The 14,859-nt window shown below is 55.1% G+C and overlaps 1 protein-coding gene across 1 annotated transcript; it reads left to right on the top strand.

Annotated features, from left to right (window-relative positions):
* Nucleotides 1-6,425: 6,425 nt before the first annotated feature.
* On the top strand, nucleotides 6,426-14,366 carry STC1 (stanniocalcin 1; the record flags this gene model as incomplete). Its single annotated transcript, XM_082298395.1, has 4 exons — nucleotides 6,426-6,564; nucleotides 9,173-9,315; nucleotides 10,336-10,547; nucleotides 14,096-14,366. The coding sequence occupies exons 1-4, from the start codon at nucleotides 6,447-6,449 to the stop codon at nucleotides 14,364-14,366; spliced, it is 744 nt and encodes a 247-aa protein (XP_082154521.1). The 5' UTR covers nucleotides 6,426-6,446.
* Nucleotides 14,367-14,859: the final 493 nt, after the last annotated feature.

The raw sequence follows: 14,859 nt of genomic DNA, 5'->3' as shown, positions 1-14,859 counted from the left end.
CCCGAGGATCCAACGCCAGCGAATCCACGCTCCGCGGACGCTCCGGCCGTGAGTCCCGCACAGAAATGCTCGGCAGCTCGAGGCAAGGGCCGTGTTTATTTTAACCTTTAAAAATGACACCAATTTCACAGCTGTTGGTGCTGGGAGGCTCCCGATGCAAATCCGCTCCGAGGCTGCTGCGTTTGGATGAGGGGGAGGCAGAATCTCCATATTCATGTGCCGAGATCTTTGTTCTGGAGGGTTCCTTGCTGCCCTCGTGAGGGATCCTCTGCCTGCTTCAGGCAAGCCTTTGCAAGAAGCTCCGGAGATCATTTGCTGCCGTCATCAGGCTCGGGAGCAGAGCAGGAAAATACCGGGATTTCGGGGGGTCCTCTGGGGTGAAAACTCCTTTGGGGGAGTCCCTGAGGAAAGGGTTTACCCAGAGCCCCTCCAATCTGGGGCTTGCTGGAGATTTTGGAGCTGCTGGGAAGGAGGTGGGACGGGAGTCCCACTCCAAACCTCCCTGGGCAGCTCTCTCCTATATTTAACACCCCTTTCACTCTGGGATTCTGAGGGCCTTCCTCCCTCTCTTCATCCTTTTTCCTGCTTTTCCTTCATGTGAGCAGCTCTGTCCCTGTGAGCAAATCCCGGAGTTCTGTCCCCAAAATCTTCAGCGGGCTGTGGGGTGACCTCCAAAGACTCTTTCCCTCTGGAAATGCCACTTCCCCACCTCCACAGGCCACGTCCTGGTGCTGTTCCTCCCCTTGGACGCTGCCTTGGGGCAGGAAATGGGGCTGGGTATGGGAATGGGCAGGGAATGGGGCAGGGACTGGGGCTGGGAATGGGACAGGAATGGGACTGGGAATGGGGCAGGGAATGGGGCTGGGAATGGGACAGGGAATGAGGCTGGGGCAGGGACTGGGGCTGGGGTTGGGAATGGGGCAGGAAATGGGGCTGGGACTGGAATGGGGCAGGAAATGGGGCTGGCACCTCCACCTGCTGCAGGGAAGGATTAAAAACCCTCTGGCTCCGTTTCCCAGGGACAAACCCAGTCCAAGCCAGCGATCCCCACGCTTGCTCAGCGTGGAGTGAAGCTTCCAGCAGTGCCTTTGGAGGATCTTCCCCCTCCTCAGAGGAGCGTTTGCAGTGCTGAGGTAGCAGGAGCCGAGTGCTGAAAGTTCCTGATGCGTCTCCTCCATGAGGCACATTTGGTTTGAATCAAAATCCCATCGGAACAGGCCGTGGGATTTCCAGCCCGGGATTAGGAGGAATTCCAGGTTATTATTAGCAATCACTTTCCATCAGGCACTGCAGCTACAAGATGCAGAACAAGCCCGGTGGAAAGGGACTGAAACAAGGGATTCCTGTTATTTAAAGAAAATCAAATTGTGTGAAGCCAATCAATGGCAATAATAAAGAAATCCTTTTCTTTGCCTTCGTTTGTGTTGCCAGTTCACTCGAGCACAGCAGAAGACAAAAATTCATGGAATCGCTGAGGCTGGAAAAGCCCTCCAGGATCATCGAGTCCAGGCTGTGGCTGATCCAGCCCAGAGCCCTGAGTGCCACGTCCTTGGACACCTCCAGGGATGGGGACTCCAAACCTCCCTGGGCAGCTCTATCCTATATTTAACCCTTTCCGTGCAGAAATTCCCACTGGTGTCCAGCCTCACCCTCCCCATGCCCGGCCTGAGGCCGTTTCCCCTCGTCCTGCCGATAATCGCCGCCTTCTACTGGGCACTGAACAATTGCAGCTTCACCGCGGCCACAATTAAACCCACCCTGACTTCCTGCACCTAAAGCTGAGATATTAAATCCCTTTTAATAATTTTTTTGCTCCAGGTTTGTGGCGCCTGTAGCCAGATCCAAGTGGCTCTGCCGGGGCAGACTCCCAGGTAACTCCTAAATTGCATCCTGCCTCTGGAACAAGTTCTGACACCGCTGCCCCGGTGCAGCCGGGGTTACTCACCCGGGCTGAGCAAATTAAAGGCTCTGCTCGGCCTCTCCCTTACTTTGCTTTTCTCCTGTCGGGGTGATTGCAGCTGCCGCCGGTTCCCAGCCCCGGGATGAGGAATCGCATCCCGGCAGCGTGCGGGGACGCGCCGGAGCCATGGCGGGGAGGGAGGAGGGGATGGAATTCCGTGGTCGGGCTTAATGTGCACCTGCCGGGGAGCTGGTCCAGCGGGCTGCGAGGGCGGCTGGCCGCGGGCCAGGGCCTCCACACAGCCAGGTTTGATCCCTGAAAATCCTGGAGTGCTTCCCAGGAGGTTGGGAACACCTTAAAATCACAATGAGGAGGAATCGCCTCGCCCTGCTGGGCACGGGTCCTGCTCCATGCAAGCCCGGAGAAGTTGTGGATTCCCCATCCCTGGCAAGGCTGGAGGGGACTTGGAGCAGCCTGGGCTGGTGGAGGGCGGTGGAATGGGATGGTCCTTGAGGTCTCTTCCCGGCCAAACCATCCCGTGACACCCCGGGTCCCCTCTGGGGTCCCGTGCCGCCCCTTTGCGGTGCCGGGAGCCGCCGGGGAAGGGTGGGGTGAGCCCGGCCCTGGGTGCCGAGGTGTCGGCGGAGCAGGGGCGGCGAGGGGAGCTCGGGGAGCTGGGAAGGAGCCGGGAATGTTGGTTCTCTGGGAAGGGAAGGGAAGGAGCCGGGAATGTTGGTTTGCTGGGAAGGACTAGGGAATTAGGGATGGTTCGCTGGGAAGCAGCCGGGCAGGGCGGATGGCTAGGAGGGATCAGGGAATGTTGGTTCGCTGGGAAGGGAGGGATCAGGGAATATTGGTTTTCTGGGAAGGGAGGGATCAGGGAATGCTGGTTCGCAGCCGGGCAGGACGTGCAGGGCCGGGCAGCGCAGCGCCGCTCGCTCCCGAGGTGCTGCAGTTGCTCACGTCCCTCCGGAGCGCAGGGAGCGGAGCGGTCCCGGCTGGGAAAAGGGGGATAAAGGTGGGAAGGGATCCAGTTACACAATGGGAGGGAAGCGGGGTCGCCCTCGCAGCGGGTCCCAGCCAGGAGCAGCTGAGCAGAACGCGGGGGGGTCTCTGATTTGGGTCCCCTTTTCTCTTTTTCCGCGTTTCTTTTCTCCTCCCCCTCGATTTTTTTTTTTTTTTTTTTTTTTTTTTTTTTTGAGTGAGTGAGGTTGGATAAAAATCTTAACACCTTGGGAACAGAGGAGCAGCGACACAAAAGGCCGGGCTGTGCAATTTAATAGGGTCTGCTGCCTGGGAATGGGAAGGAGAGGATGATTCTCCCAGGGCTAACAGTGCCTTTCTTTTTTCTCTTTCTGCTGATCCCGCCAGGAAAAGAAACCCTCCAGCATTTCACCTGTAAGGGAAGCCACAGGGAAAATCTTCCAGCACGTTGTGCCAAGCTTTTAGGAACAAACAGGGAAACTTTTGATTTTGGGGTTTTTGGGAGGTTTTTTATGAGCTCCCAAGGCTGTAGAGCAGGAGGGAGGAAGGTTTTTAGGGAAAACCTTTTCCCATAATGGGCGTTCTTGCATCCCTAAACCTTCCAACAACAGTTTTAAGGTCATGGCCCTGGAATGGGCAAACCACTGCTTTTGGGGCAGTGATTCCACCTGGCTGTTCCTTTTTCCCTTTAAAACCTGGTACAGGATTGAAGCCAAGCTCCTCTGCCACCAGACTCCTCGGAAATCCCACAGCGAGGCCAGAATGGAAGTTTCCAAGGAATTTCGAGCCTTTGCTGCCTTCGCTATGTAAAAGAAATAAAGCAATTGTGCTCTGGTGCTGCAGGACTCCGAGAAATTTGCTTGTACGAGCCCCCTGCCAAATCTGACAGCGTCTCAGAGCAGGTCCCTCACCCCTGAGATCATCCCCCCACTCTTTTAAAGCAAAATAATAAAAGTTCTGCCTCCACAGGGTCTTTTTGGAGCCTCCATAGGGTTTTCCAGGTGTTTTGATATTTGTGTTCTGGTCCTACACCCCTCACGGGGTCACTGTGCCCGTGACCCCAAACTGAGCCTCACCAACCTCCTGCTTCTGCTGCCTGTGGTTAAAATACGCAGCAGGTACAAACACCAAATATGGCCCTGACGGAGCAAATCCCTGGAAAAATGGCCCGAGAAAGAACAGAAAACGTGCTGGAATAATTAACTTGGTGTTAATTCCTCCCTGCGCTTGGATTCCCAGCTGGATGTGGACGTGCTCGGAGGGCCAGCACAACCTGCCTGGGTGTGCAGCCTCCTCAAAGCGCAGCTGGAAAAGCCGAAAAAGCCAAGTGGGAATGTTCACCTTGGGGGTGAAGGGGTGGAGGGATGGCGCTGGGAGTTTGCAATCCAATTGTGTGGAAAATGCAACGCTTCCCCTCCGGAGAGGACGGCGGTGCAGCCGTGATTCATCCCCCATTGAAGTCGCTGCCAGAGTTGCTTTTGATTTAATCAGGATCAAACCCTCTGGGATTATTCTCGCTTCCAAACTGGACCGGGGCTCTGAAGTGGAGAAACCACAACACTTTGCGGGGCTGCTGCTTCTTTTTCTTGATTTTTTTTTTTTCTTTATTTAATGAATTTGGCTCCGTGTCCCAAACCGGAGCCGAAACCCGAAACCCGAAACCCTCCTGTTTCAGGGCTTTTGGAGCGCTCTTGGAACATCTGGCACAGCTGTTCCTGTGACCCCAGGCAGGAGCACAGCCTCGCTCCTGTTCCCATTCCAAAGGGAGCCGACAGCACCGGGAATGGGGCAGCGCTGCCCAAACTGGGCTGGCAGCGCCTTCCTGGGAGAGATCAGAGGCAGGGATGGGCAGGATCCAGAGTGGCCCCGTTTTCCCAGGGAAAAGAAGGCAGGAATGAGGAAAAGCAGTGGGCACAGCTTCTGGAGCTCCGTGGGAAGAGCCTCCTCTGCTCCTCTTTAAATTCTTCCTTATCGCCTTTTAAATCCCGCTGCCACGAACCCGAACAAATGCCCCAAAGTGAGGGGTTTGCACCTCCACTTGAGTGGGATCTGTGGAATCGTTCGCCAAAGGGGAATTCTGTACCTGGGTGGATCCACGGATCCATCCAAGCTGCATTTCCTTGCCTGGCACCACCGAGCTGAGAGCCCTTCCCTTCCCAGAAAAGATCCTGGGGCTGGCAGAGGGAGCCCCAAGCATGCTCAGGATCTGAACTAGCTCAGCTCAGATCAGCCAGACCTGATCTCTAAATCCTCGGGTTTATTCCGAGCTGCAGGAACTTGTAACTTTTTCTCTGGAAATCTTTCTCGGCGCACCTTTCCCCATTTCCTTTCAGCTCGAAGGCTGAACAGCCCTGCTCTTCTTTCATCCCTGAAACACCCAGAGCTTGAAATTGTCTCTGGGATCCGGGACAATCAGTTCTCCGGCGTGTTAATCCTCGTTACGTGCCCATTAAAACCGAGATTAAATCAGACATTAGGGTGCCTCCTCCCGTTATGAAATCTGAAAAACAGGATTGAGTTTGGAGCAGGGAGAGGGGGGATGAGGAAAACCACGAAACACCTAAAAACTGGGTTTGGGGACGCAGCAAAAGCGAGGCTGAGGTTTGAATTCCTGATTTTATGGAGGGAATCGTGCAGGTGAGGGGAGATAAGGAGGCAGCCGGCGAGGTTCGGGGCAGGGAGGGGATTTGCATGTGCCTACGTGAGGGGCAGGGATGAGTCCCGGGGCTCACACGTGCCGGGGCAGGAGGGAGGCGATGAACAGGGAACGCAGGGAAAGGTGAGCGCCGGGGCAGGAGCGAGAGGGATCCCTGCCAGCTCCATCCCGAGCCCCCCCCCCCCTAGAGCCGCCCCTTCCCCCTCCCGAGCCGCCCTGACCCCGGGATCGCTCCCGGACGGATGGGGAGCAGCTTTTCCCAAAGGGCAGGTGATTTTCTTGTGGGGCGGGGGAGCTTCAGGTCGGCGCTGTCGTTTCCTCGAGCTCCATCATCCATAAGAAGCCTCCCCCCCTCCCCTCCCTTTCCCACCGCTCCTCCAAGGATGAACTTTTCGCTCATTGTTGTTTGGCAGGTACTTTTTAATGGGCTGGAAAATATCCTTCCTGTGAAGTTGCAGTTTTGTGGGGCTTGAATGAGTCCAGTCCTCCCCTGGCTCTGCCCAGCGCCGCCGATTGGCTCCGCAGCCCGGGGGGGACCGATAAGGGCGGCTATAAAACCCTCGCTGCTCGCGGTCCCCCAGCGAGCAGGAGCCAGAGAGGCCACCCGGATCCTCCGCACATCCCTGCGCTCATCCCCGGGCTCGCCAGGATCCTCCCTCGCTCCCTCCCTCCCTCCCTCCCTCCCTCCCTCCCTCCCAGCGAGCGCGTATCCAGCTCCACATCTTCGCTCAAGCCGGAGTGGAAGAGGAGAGGCGCACACATCCCAAAAAAAAAAAAAAAAAAAAAAAAAAAAAAAAAAAAGGGAAAAAAAAAAAAAGGGGGGGGGAAACCCAAGCCACCCAAAAAAAGAAAAAAAAAAAAACCAAACCCAACCCAACCCCACACTTAGCGGAAACTTGTCAGAGAATGCTCCTAAAGTCTGGTTTTCTCCTGCTGCTGCTGATCAGTGCATCCGCATCCTACGAAGCTGAGCAGAATGACTCTGTGAGCCCCAGGAAAGCGCGGGTGGCAGCCCAGAACTCAGGTAACGCCAGCGAGGAGGGCTCGGAGCCGGAGCCCCGATGCCTTAAACTGTCTCCGATTTCTCTGCTGCTGATTTTTCTTCTTCTTTTTCTTTTTTTTTTTTTCCTTGTTTTTTCCCTTATAAACTTACCGGCTGGCAGCACAAATGTTCCTTTCAGGGCTGGCAGGAGCTGCTGGTGCAGAGCTGGAGCAGGAATCTCCTGTAGGAGCTGGGGCAGGGAAGCGCTGTGGGGATGCAGTCCCGGCTCTCCCCTCCTCCCCCAGCTCCTCGATGAGTTCCGGGCACTTTTAATCATTTTTATTTCCCTGCTTGCATGCCTCCCTCTCCCTCCCCCGATCGCAGCGCTACTTTGGTGTTAAATCCCTTGCTTTTTAGGAAGTTGATAAAATGCGCGGCGCTGGGACTGAGCCATTGTTCTGTGAACATCTGTCTGCTCCGAGAGGGGCAGCCAGAGCCGCCACTTGGAAGAATGCAGTAACCTAGAAACTGTCCCCTGCTCGCTGCGATTGTCACAAACCGATCGCTGTCGGTCAGCTGGGACAGAAAAATACATTTGTGACATTTAACAAACTCGCTTCCACAGTGGAGAGAAAAAAAAAAAAAAAATGCTGGCGGGTCAGCGCTGGATGTCGCGACTTTGCCGCTGAGATAACTTGGAGACATTGTCTGGAACAATGGGAATTAAAAACCTGCCTTAAAGCGCGCTGCAAAGAGATGAAGGCTCTGCTTTGGAGCTCATTAACAGCTGCCTTATTTTAGATCCGCAAGGCTCTGCAGCGCTGGAGCGGGGTGTTCGCTCGCTTTGCTTTTGTATTGGGTTGCTATAGAAACGTGGGGTCTCCCTCTCGCACCGTGCCTAAAACAATAAAAGCTCCGCGCACGCCGAGCCTGCTGCGAGCGAAGTTCTAATTTGAACCTGTGGAAAGCTAATTACGGGGCTGGCTCGTGCTGCGGGGAGGTTGCGAGGCGGGGAGGGGATGAATTACCAAATATTCCTCCCTTCAGGCACGTCAGCAAGAGCGCGGAACGACGAGGGGTTAACTGGGTGATTTTTGAAATTTTTTTTTTTTTTAATATTATTTCTCCTTTTTTTCGGGAAAAATCCCGGTTGTAAGGAATTATCTTGAAGGTGCAGCTCGGCTCTGGGTGAGGTGTGCTCTCTCCCAGTAAAGCCTGGCTTTTCCCACAGCTCGGGGCTGGAGGGGGGACCCCGGGTTTGCATTTCTTCCCCGAGAATGTCTGGTAACATGAGCTGCACAAGCAATGAACGTGCCTTGCCCAGGCACGGGAGGGGACAGATGTTCGGCTCAGCCTGAAAGGTTAATCCCGGCTAATTTCAGGGCAATCATGTGGCAATTCTGCTGATTCATTGTTAAAATGCTCTGGATCTGCTCGGAGAAAGCCGGGATGACATGGATACCCCTCGTGCTCAGACCAACCGCTGCCTCCGGGCTTTTCATTACCCCCGGCAGCTCCATTACCTGAACTTTCTCTGCCCAAATCTCCCGAATCTACAGCAAAAATGACCTTTTCTGGCTACTCCGGGGGCAGTTTTAGCACCAAGCTGCTGAATCGAGTCCTTTGGAGTACTAAAAATTGACTCCCAAGCTAAAATCTCATTTGCAGGTAATTCAGGCTTTTCAGAAAGGCACAAATACCTCAAAAGAAATGCAATTTCCTGCAACTTGTTGGCATTTGCCATCGCTTCAATCTCATTTTCGGAATGGTTTTGAGAGCCAGGTGCTGCCTGGCTGCTCCTGTTGGACAAAGACCATGGAAGAGACCTCGGCACCCAGAGCTTTCCATGGGCCCATCCTCATCCCTCCTCCTTCTTTAGAGGGAGTTGGGATAAAGATGTAGATGCCTGCAGTCCGAACTGGGTTGGGATGGACATTTGGGTCTCCATCTGAGCAAGGACTCTCAGGTGTTGCCTCTTTTCGCCCATGGGTGACCCTCGAGGGGTTTGGTAGTGGGAGTTTCTGTTCCTTGGGGTGCCGGTCGTGTCTTCAGTTCAGAGAATCCCGGAGTTGTAGAATGCTGGGATTGTGGAATTATAGAATCCTGGAATGGTTTGGGTTGGAAGGGACTTTAAAGCTCATCCCGTCCCTTCCCATCCCACCCCTGCCGTGGGCAGGGACACCTTCCACTATCCCAGGCTGCTCCAACCTGGCCTTGGACACTTCCAGGGATGAGGAATCCCCAGCCTCTCTGGGCACCCTGTGCCAGGGCCTCACTGCCTTCCAAGTAAAGAATTTCTCCCTAATATCGAACCTAAATCTCTCCTTTTTTAGCATAAAACCTTTCCCAGTTATTCTATCACTGTGTATAGAAAAAGTCACTCTCCCACTTTTTTACAATCCGCTTTTAGGCCCTGCAAGGGGCTCTGAGCTCTCCCTGGAGCCTTCTCTTCTCCAGGTGAGCACCCCCAGCTCTCCCAGCCTGGCTCCACGGCAGATTTTGGAACATCTTCCCTTGGGCAGTGCCTTTGCCCTCTCTGCCTCACCCTCCTCCAGCTCGTCTGAGCCCAGCCTGACTTTCCCAGAAAGATTTGGCTGCGGGCTGGGATCCGTATCCATGTGCTGACATTCCCGTGCCTCTCTGCCCGCAGCCGAGGTGGTTCGGTGCCTCAACAGCGCGCTCCAGGTGGGCTGCGGCGCCTTCGCCTGCCTGGAGAACTCCACGTGCGACACGGACGGGATGTACGACATCTGCAAGTCCTTCCTCTACAGCGCTGCTAAATTCGACACTCAGGTACAGCCCGGGCACAAAGGGGACGGGAATAAAACCCGGCCCAGAATCAAACCCGGCCCAGAATAAAACCCGGCCCAGAATCAAACCCGGCCCAGAATCAAACCCGGCCAGGAATAAAACCCGGCCGAGAATAAATCGGAGCCGTCTTTTCATGCCCCCGCCAAGCCCTGCGGGTTCTAAAGCACGTGCTAAGAGCTCCGCTCAATGCCTGCCTTAATTTAAGCTCTGCTTTGGGCAGGATTAACCCTTCCCTCCCTGCAGCCCTTCCTGCTGCTCAGCTGCTCCGCTCAGCCCCCATTTTTGGCTCCAAACGCATCCTCCAGGGCTCTTTTTCCACCCGCTCCCTGCTCCGTGTGAGGACTTGGCAAGGAGGGTTCTGTGGGGCGGAGAGCGAGGTTTCCTCTCCAGGAGGAAATAGAAACGTTGTCCTGACAAAATAAATCTCCTGCCTGTGTGACCTGGCACAGGGCTGGGCTGGGAGCTGGAAGCGTTTGGGTCCGGGAACACGCGGCCAGATCGGCCTCTCCGGGGCTGCGGGGAGAATAAAGGGGATCGTACTGGAGGGCTGTGCCCTGCCAGAGCCCTTTTCCTCTGTGCCTTCTTCCCAAAATTCGCACAGCTCCTTGTTCCCTGTGCTCCCGAACCCAAGGAGAAATTTAAAAGCTCCTAAAGGCTCTCGAGGTCGGAAGCAGATGTGTTAAAGCACTGGCATTAAATTAAATCGGTCGGTGGGGCAGAACTGGCCCATCCCTGGTCCTGGCATTCCCAGGTCGAAGATTCCCACTGCCTAAATCTTTTGGGAATAGGAGCTCGGTTCATCCCAACTGCTCTGGGAGAGAGCTCTGCAGTAATTGGGAAATTCAAGTCCCATTTCCTGCCGTGCTGGGAAGGGACTCCCTGTAATTACAGGAGGGTAATTAACGCAGCCAGACCTGGTGGAGTATCCATAACTGAATTCCCCTGCTGTTGGATTCCCTGGAATTCCGGTGCAGTTTGAGGTGTTTTTCCTTCCGTTTGCAGGGAAAAGCTTTTGTGAAGGAAAGCCTGAAGTGCATCGCCAACGGGGTGACGTCCAAGGTGTTCCTGGCCATCCGCAGGTGCTCCACGTTCCAGAGGATGATCTCCGAGGTGCAGGAGGAGTGCTACAGCAAGCTGGACATGTGCGGCATCGCCAAACGCAACCCCGAGGCCATCACCGAGGTGGTGCAGCTCCCAAACCAGTTCTCGAACCGGTACGTGGGGCTTTCCTTGGAATATCGGGAATGGGAGTCGCAGAGGCAGGAAGGAGAGGGGCTGAGGTCCTAAAACAGCTTTGCCCAGTAAAGCTCTCTGCCTCTTCAAACCCTGCTCAGTTTAGCATCATTTTCCCTTCTCTTTTGGGGAAATACATTAATTTCTCTTTTGGGGAAATACATTTAAAAGCATCTCCAGAGGAGGGTCATTAAATGAACCACACATCCCTTACTCCAAAGGCAGGAGTTTGTTTAAATGTTAATTTTTGTGGTCTGAGTGCAGTACGATGGTCAATGATCCCAAATCAGGTTGATTAATTCAGCATCTCTGGCACATTGAGCACTTCAGAGCTGCTCAGAGAACCATGGAATCATGGAATGGGTTGGGTCGGGAGGGACCTTAAACCCCATCTCATCCCTGCCAAGGACAGGGACACCTCCCACTGTCCCAGCTTGCTCAGAGCTCTGTCCAGCCTGGCCTTCTCCATCCATTGCCACCTCATTCCCACACCACAGCCATCCCCTTCCTGGCATTTATGTGGCACCTGGAAAATGAGTCCTTGTCCTCCAAGTCACCAAACTGCTACAAAAACCCAGGAAGAGCCAAAGGAACCAGCAAAGCCGACCCGGTATAACCCTGCTGTGCCACCATCCAGTGTTTCTCATTTCTGGGGCTCTCCCTGGTCTGGTTTGGGGCTGTCTTCTGTTCCTCCTGCCTGCAGGGACAGGGATGTCACACTGCTGCCTGGCACCTTGCTCTGAGCAGGGACTGCCCTGTCCCCGTCCTCCAAGGACAAGGGGACACGGAGGCTTCAGGAGCTGCCGCAGTCTGCGCAGTCACGCTGCAAGGGCAGGGATTTCTTCCTCCAAATCCTGGAACAATCAGTGCTGAGTCTTGTGATTGGGATAAAAGGGACCTTTTGGAGCAGTTGGAGTAAATAAGCTCCAGGACTGGAGTGCAAACAGAGCCGGCTGCTCTGGGACTGGGGTTGGCTGTGGCCAAAGCCTCGGCTCCTCTGGGATGGCTTTGACTGGATCCAGAAGCATCCCAGACCTCCAGACCTGTCCCGGGACAGGTTTGCAGGTGCTAAATATATTTTATGTTGTATCGACCAGCAGAAATTTATTCCAAGAATCCCAGAATATCCAGAGCTGGAAGGGACCCACAAGGATCATGGAAATCCATTTCCTGTTGCAGAAAACTCTGCTGTAGATGGAGAAAATTTTTCTTGTCTATCCAGCAAACGGCACCTGTGGGAAGGCAAAATTATACTGGGGGAAGGTAAAAATGAAACCCGTGTGTCTTTTGCCTCTTCCCCCAAGGAAACTGGGAAGAGGACTGGGAGAGGAGCAGGCAGCTCTGTGACATTCCCAGGTTGAACTGATGGATTGTGGAGTGAAACAGCCTCGGAGGGGGACATGGGGACACCCGGGCAGTGCTGGGGATGCTCCTCTGAGAGGACCAAGCCCTGGAGCTCTGTCCCAAGGCGGGAGAACTCCTTCCCCAGCCCGAGGCAGGGGATATTGTGACACGGTGAGGAACAAAGGCAGCAGGATTTCCCAGCTCCGAGCTGAGGGCTCCCGAAGCATCCTGCTTTCCCAGCTCCCAGTTTATGCTGAGGGCTCCCGAAGCATCCTGCTTTCCCAGCTCCCAGTTTACAGTGGGCTCCTGAAGCATCCTGCTTTCCCAGATCCCAGTTTACAGAGGGCTCCTGAAGCATCCTGCTTTCCCAGATCCCAGTTTACAGAGGGCTCCTGAAGCATCCTGCTTTCCCAGATCCCAGTTTACAGAGGGCTCCTGAAGCATCCTGCTTTCCCAGATCCCAGTTTACAGTGGGCTCCTGAAGCATCCTGCTTTCCCAGATCCCAGTTTACAGTGGGCTCCTGAAGCATCCTGCTTTCCCAGATCCCAGTTTACAGAGGGCTCCTGAAGCATCCTGCTTTCCCAGATCCCAGTTTACAGTGGGCTCCTGAAGCATCCTGCTTTCCCAGCTCCCAGTTTACAGAGGGCTCCTGAAGCATCCTGCTTTCCCAGCCCCTGGCCCAGCAGAGCTGCGGGATCATAATGTGTCACTTGGCCTGGGCCTGAGGGGAAGTAGTTAAAGGTCATTGCATCTTCCTGTGATTTAATCTCGAGGCAGGAGCAGCAGGGGAGGAAAAGCTCTGGTCACAGCCCAGCTCCCGGCGGGCTCTGGGAAAGTGTCCGAGTGCAGCTCCAGCCTGGAAACCGCGGGGCTGGATGGGCTCTGTGTCTGGCCCTGGTTTAAGCTGGGTGTGTGGCTGGCTCAGCTTTGCTCATCAGCACTTCAGACCTCGCTCCCAGCCCTGCTGAGCCGGGCTCACAGCGAGCCAGAGCCTGGTCCTTTTGTGCAGCTCAGACTTTGACCTCACCTGACCTCCCCTGGCTGCTCCAAAGGGCAGAGCTGAGAGTTGGGAAAGGACTTTGAATGGGAACTCTCATTTCCCTCTTCCTTCCCCTCCTCCACCTGCAGGTTATTCTCCTCTCTGCTCCTGTGGAAAAATGTCACCGTGACCTTAAAGTGCTTAAAATAAGTTCCCCGACGTCCTTTCAGGCAGAAATCCCGGCAAACGTGGGACTGCCACTCTTTTTCCCAACTTTCTCTCCCTGAGAAGATGTTCCCTGGGGCAGTGAGGTGCCGGGTGCTCTCCCAGCCGTGCTGCTGGGGCTGTGCTGGGGCCCGGGAAGGAGCTTTCCTTTTAGGAATCCTCAGCAGGGCTGGGAATGCAGAGCAGCACCATTTCCTGGCTGCTCCTGGAACAAGGAATTTGTGCCCAGGGCTGCTGGAAGGGGAAGGTGCAGCTGGAGAGGGGCAGGGGAAGCCTCGCTTGGGATTTCATTCGTGGTGGGCTTGGAAGTGACAATGGATTGTGTGTCGTAAAGATGTGTCCCAGGGGAATCCGTGGATCTGCCAGGCTGGGACTGAGCTGCTTCTCCCTCTTCTGGGAGCTTACAGCTTGTAAGGGCTGTGCAGGGAAAGGAGGGAGAGGGAAAAGGGGGAATGGTGCCACAGGGATGGATCTGACACAGTTCTGCTCGGAGCAGAGGCCAGGCCAGGCTGGGATCCCGGCAGGGATCTGTCAGGAACACGAATTATTTCCCTTCCCAAAGCTCCAGGAACTCTGGTGTTTAGCAGAGAGTTAAACACACTCTTATCCCATTTCTGCATCTCTCAGCTCCTCGTTTTTCCCTTCCGGGTCCACCAGGATCACTCCAAACCCACTGTGCCCACTCCCTCGCCTCCCACAGCTGCGGCAGCTGCTCATTTAGGGCAATTCAACCCGAATTTGGGCAATGGTTTTCCTTCCCTGTACCAGGGGAACAGCACTGCCACGCCCAAGCTGCTTGGATGCAGTGACAGCAAGGTTGGGCTTGGTCTTGGAGGCCTTTCCCAACCCTAAAAATTCCGTGACAACACCGCCAGAAATCAACTCCAAACCTGCCCTGGATGAGTTAAGGATCCTGATTCTCGTGGTTCTGTCACCTGGCTCGGTGACACCGTGGGGCTAACGGGGTCCCTCTGCCGCAGGTATTACAACAAACTGGTGAGGAGCCTGCTGGAGTGCGACGACGAGACCGTGAGCACCATCAAGGACAGCCTGATGGAGAAGATCGGGCCCAACATGGCCAGCCTGTTCCACCTGCTGCAGAGCGACCACTGCGCCCAGGGCCACCCCCGCGCCGACCTCCTGCGCAGGAGGATCTCGGAGCCGCAGAAGCTGAAGCTGCTCCTCAGGAACCTGCGAGGTGAGGGCTCCGCGCCGGCCCACGCCAAGCGCGGCTCCGCCGAGCGCGCCTGACAGGGGTGGGGGAGGCCGAGCACGACCAAAGCTGAGGGCTCTGCTCTAGGAGAGTGCTGCACCCAAAGCCAGTGGACTGTCGGTATTTTCACCCCCGGGAGCTGGGTTTAGTTCCTTCGGGCTCGTTTAGTTCGTTCGTCTTTTCCGTTCCTCTCGAACAAAACTTCTGCATGGGTCTGTGTTCGGTGTCGCGGCTTTCCCGCCAGCCAAACGGCTCCGTCTCTGCTCTTCCCCACAAAAAATCAGTTATCCCAAAAAATCGTCGTCTTAAGTAGCTCCCTGCATTGGTTGGGCCTTCGGACACCAAACTCTGAAGTTTTGGAGGCCAAGGTTTGTCCCAAACTGTTGTGCTGACACCACCCAGGCCTGGAGATTCGGCACCGAGGGGAGGAGCCGCTCCTCTCCTGCGGGTGACGAGAGATGCACTAAAAACTCTCGCACATCCTAAAATTATCCGTGGAATTCATGTCATGAATCTGTGCTGGCCATGGAC

The sequence above is a fragment of the Coloeus monedula genome, assembly GCF_965178545.1.
Source record: "Coloeus monedula genome assembly, chromosome: 28".
In the NCBI taxonomy this organism is placed as follows: domain Eukaryota; kingdom Metazoa; phylum Chordata; class Aves; order Passeriformes; family Corvidae; genus Coloeus; species Coloeus monedula.
This window is presented reverse-complemented; position numbering and strand designations above follow the sequence as displayed.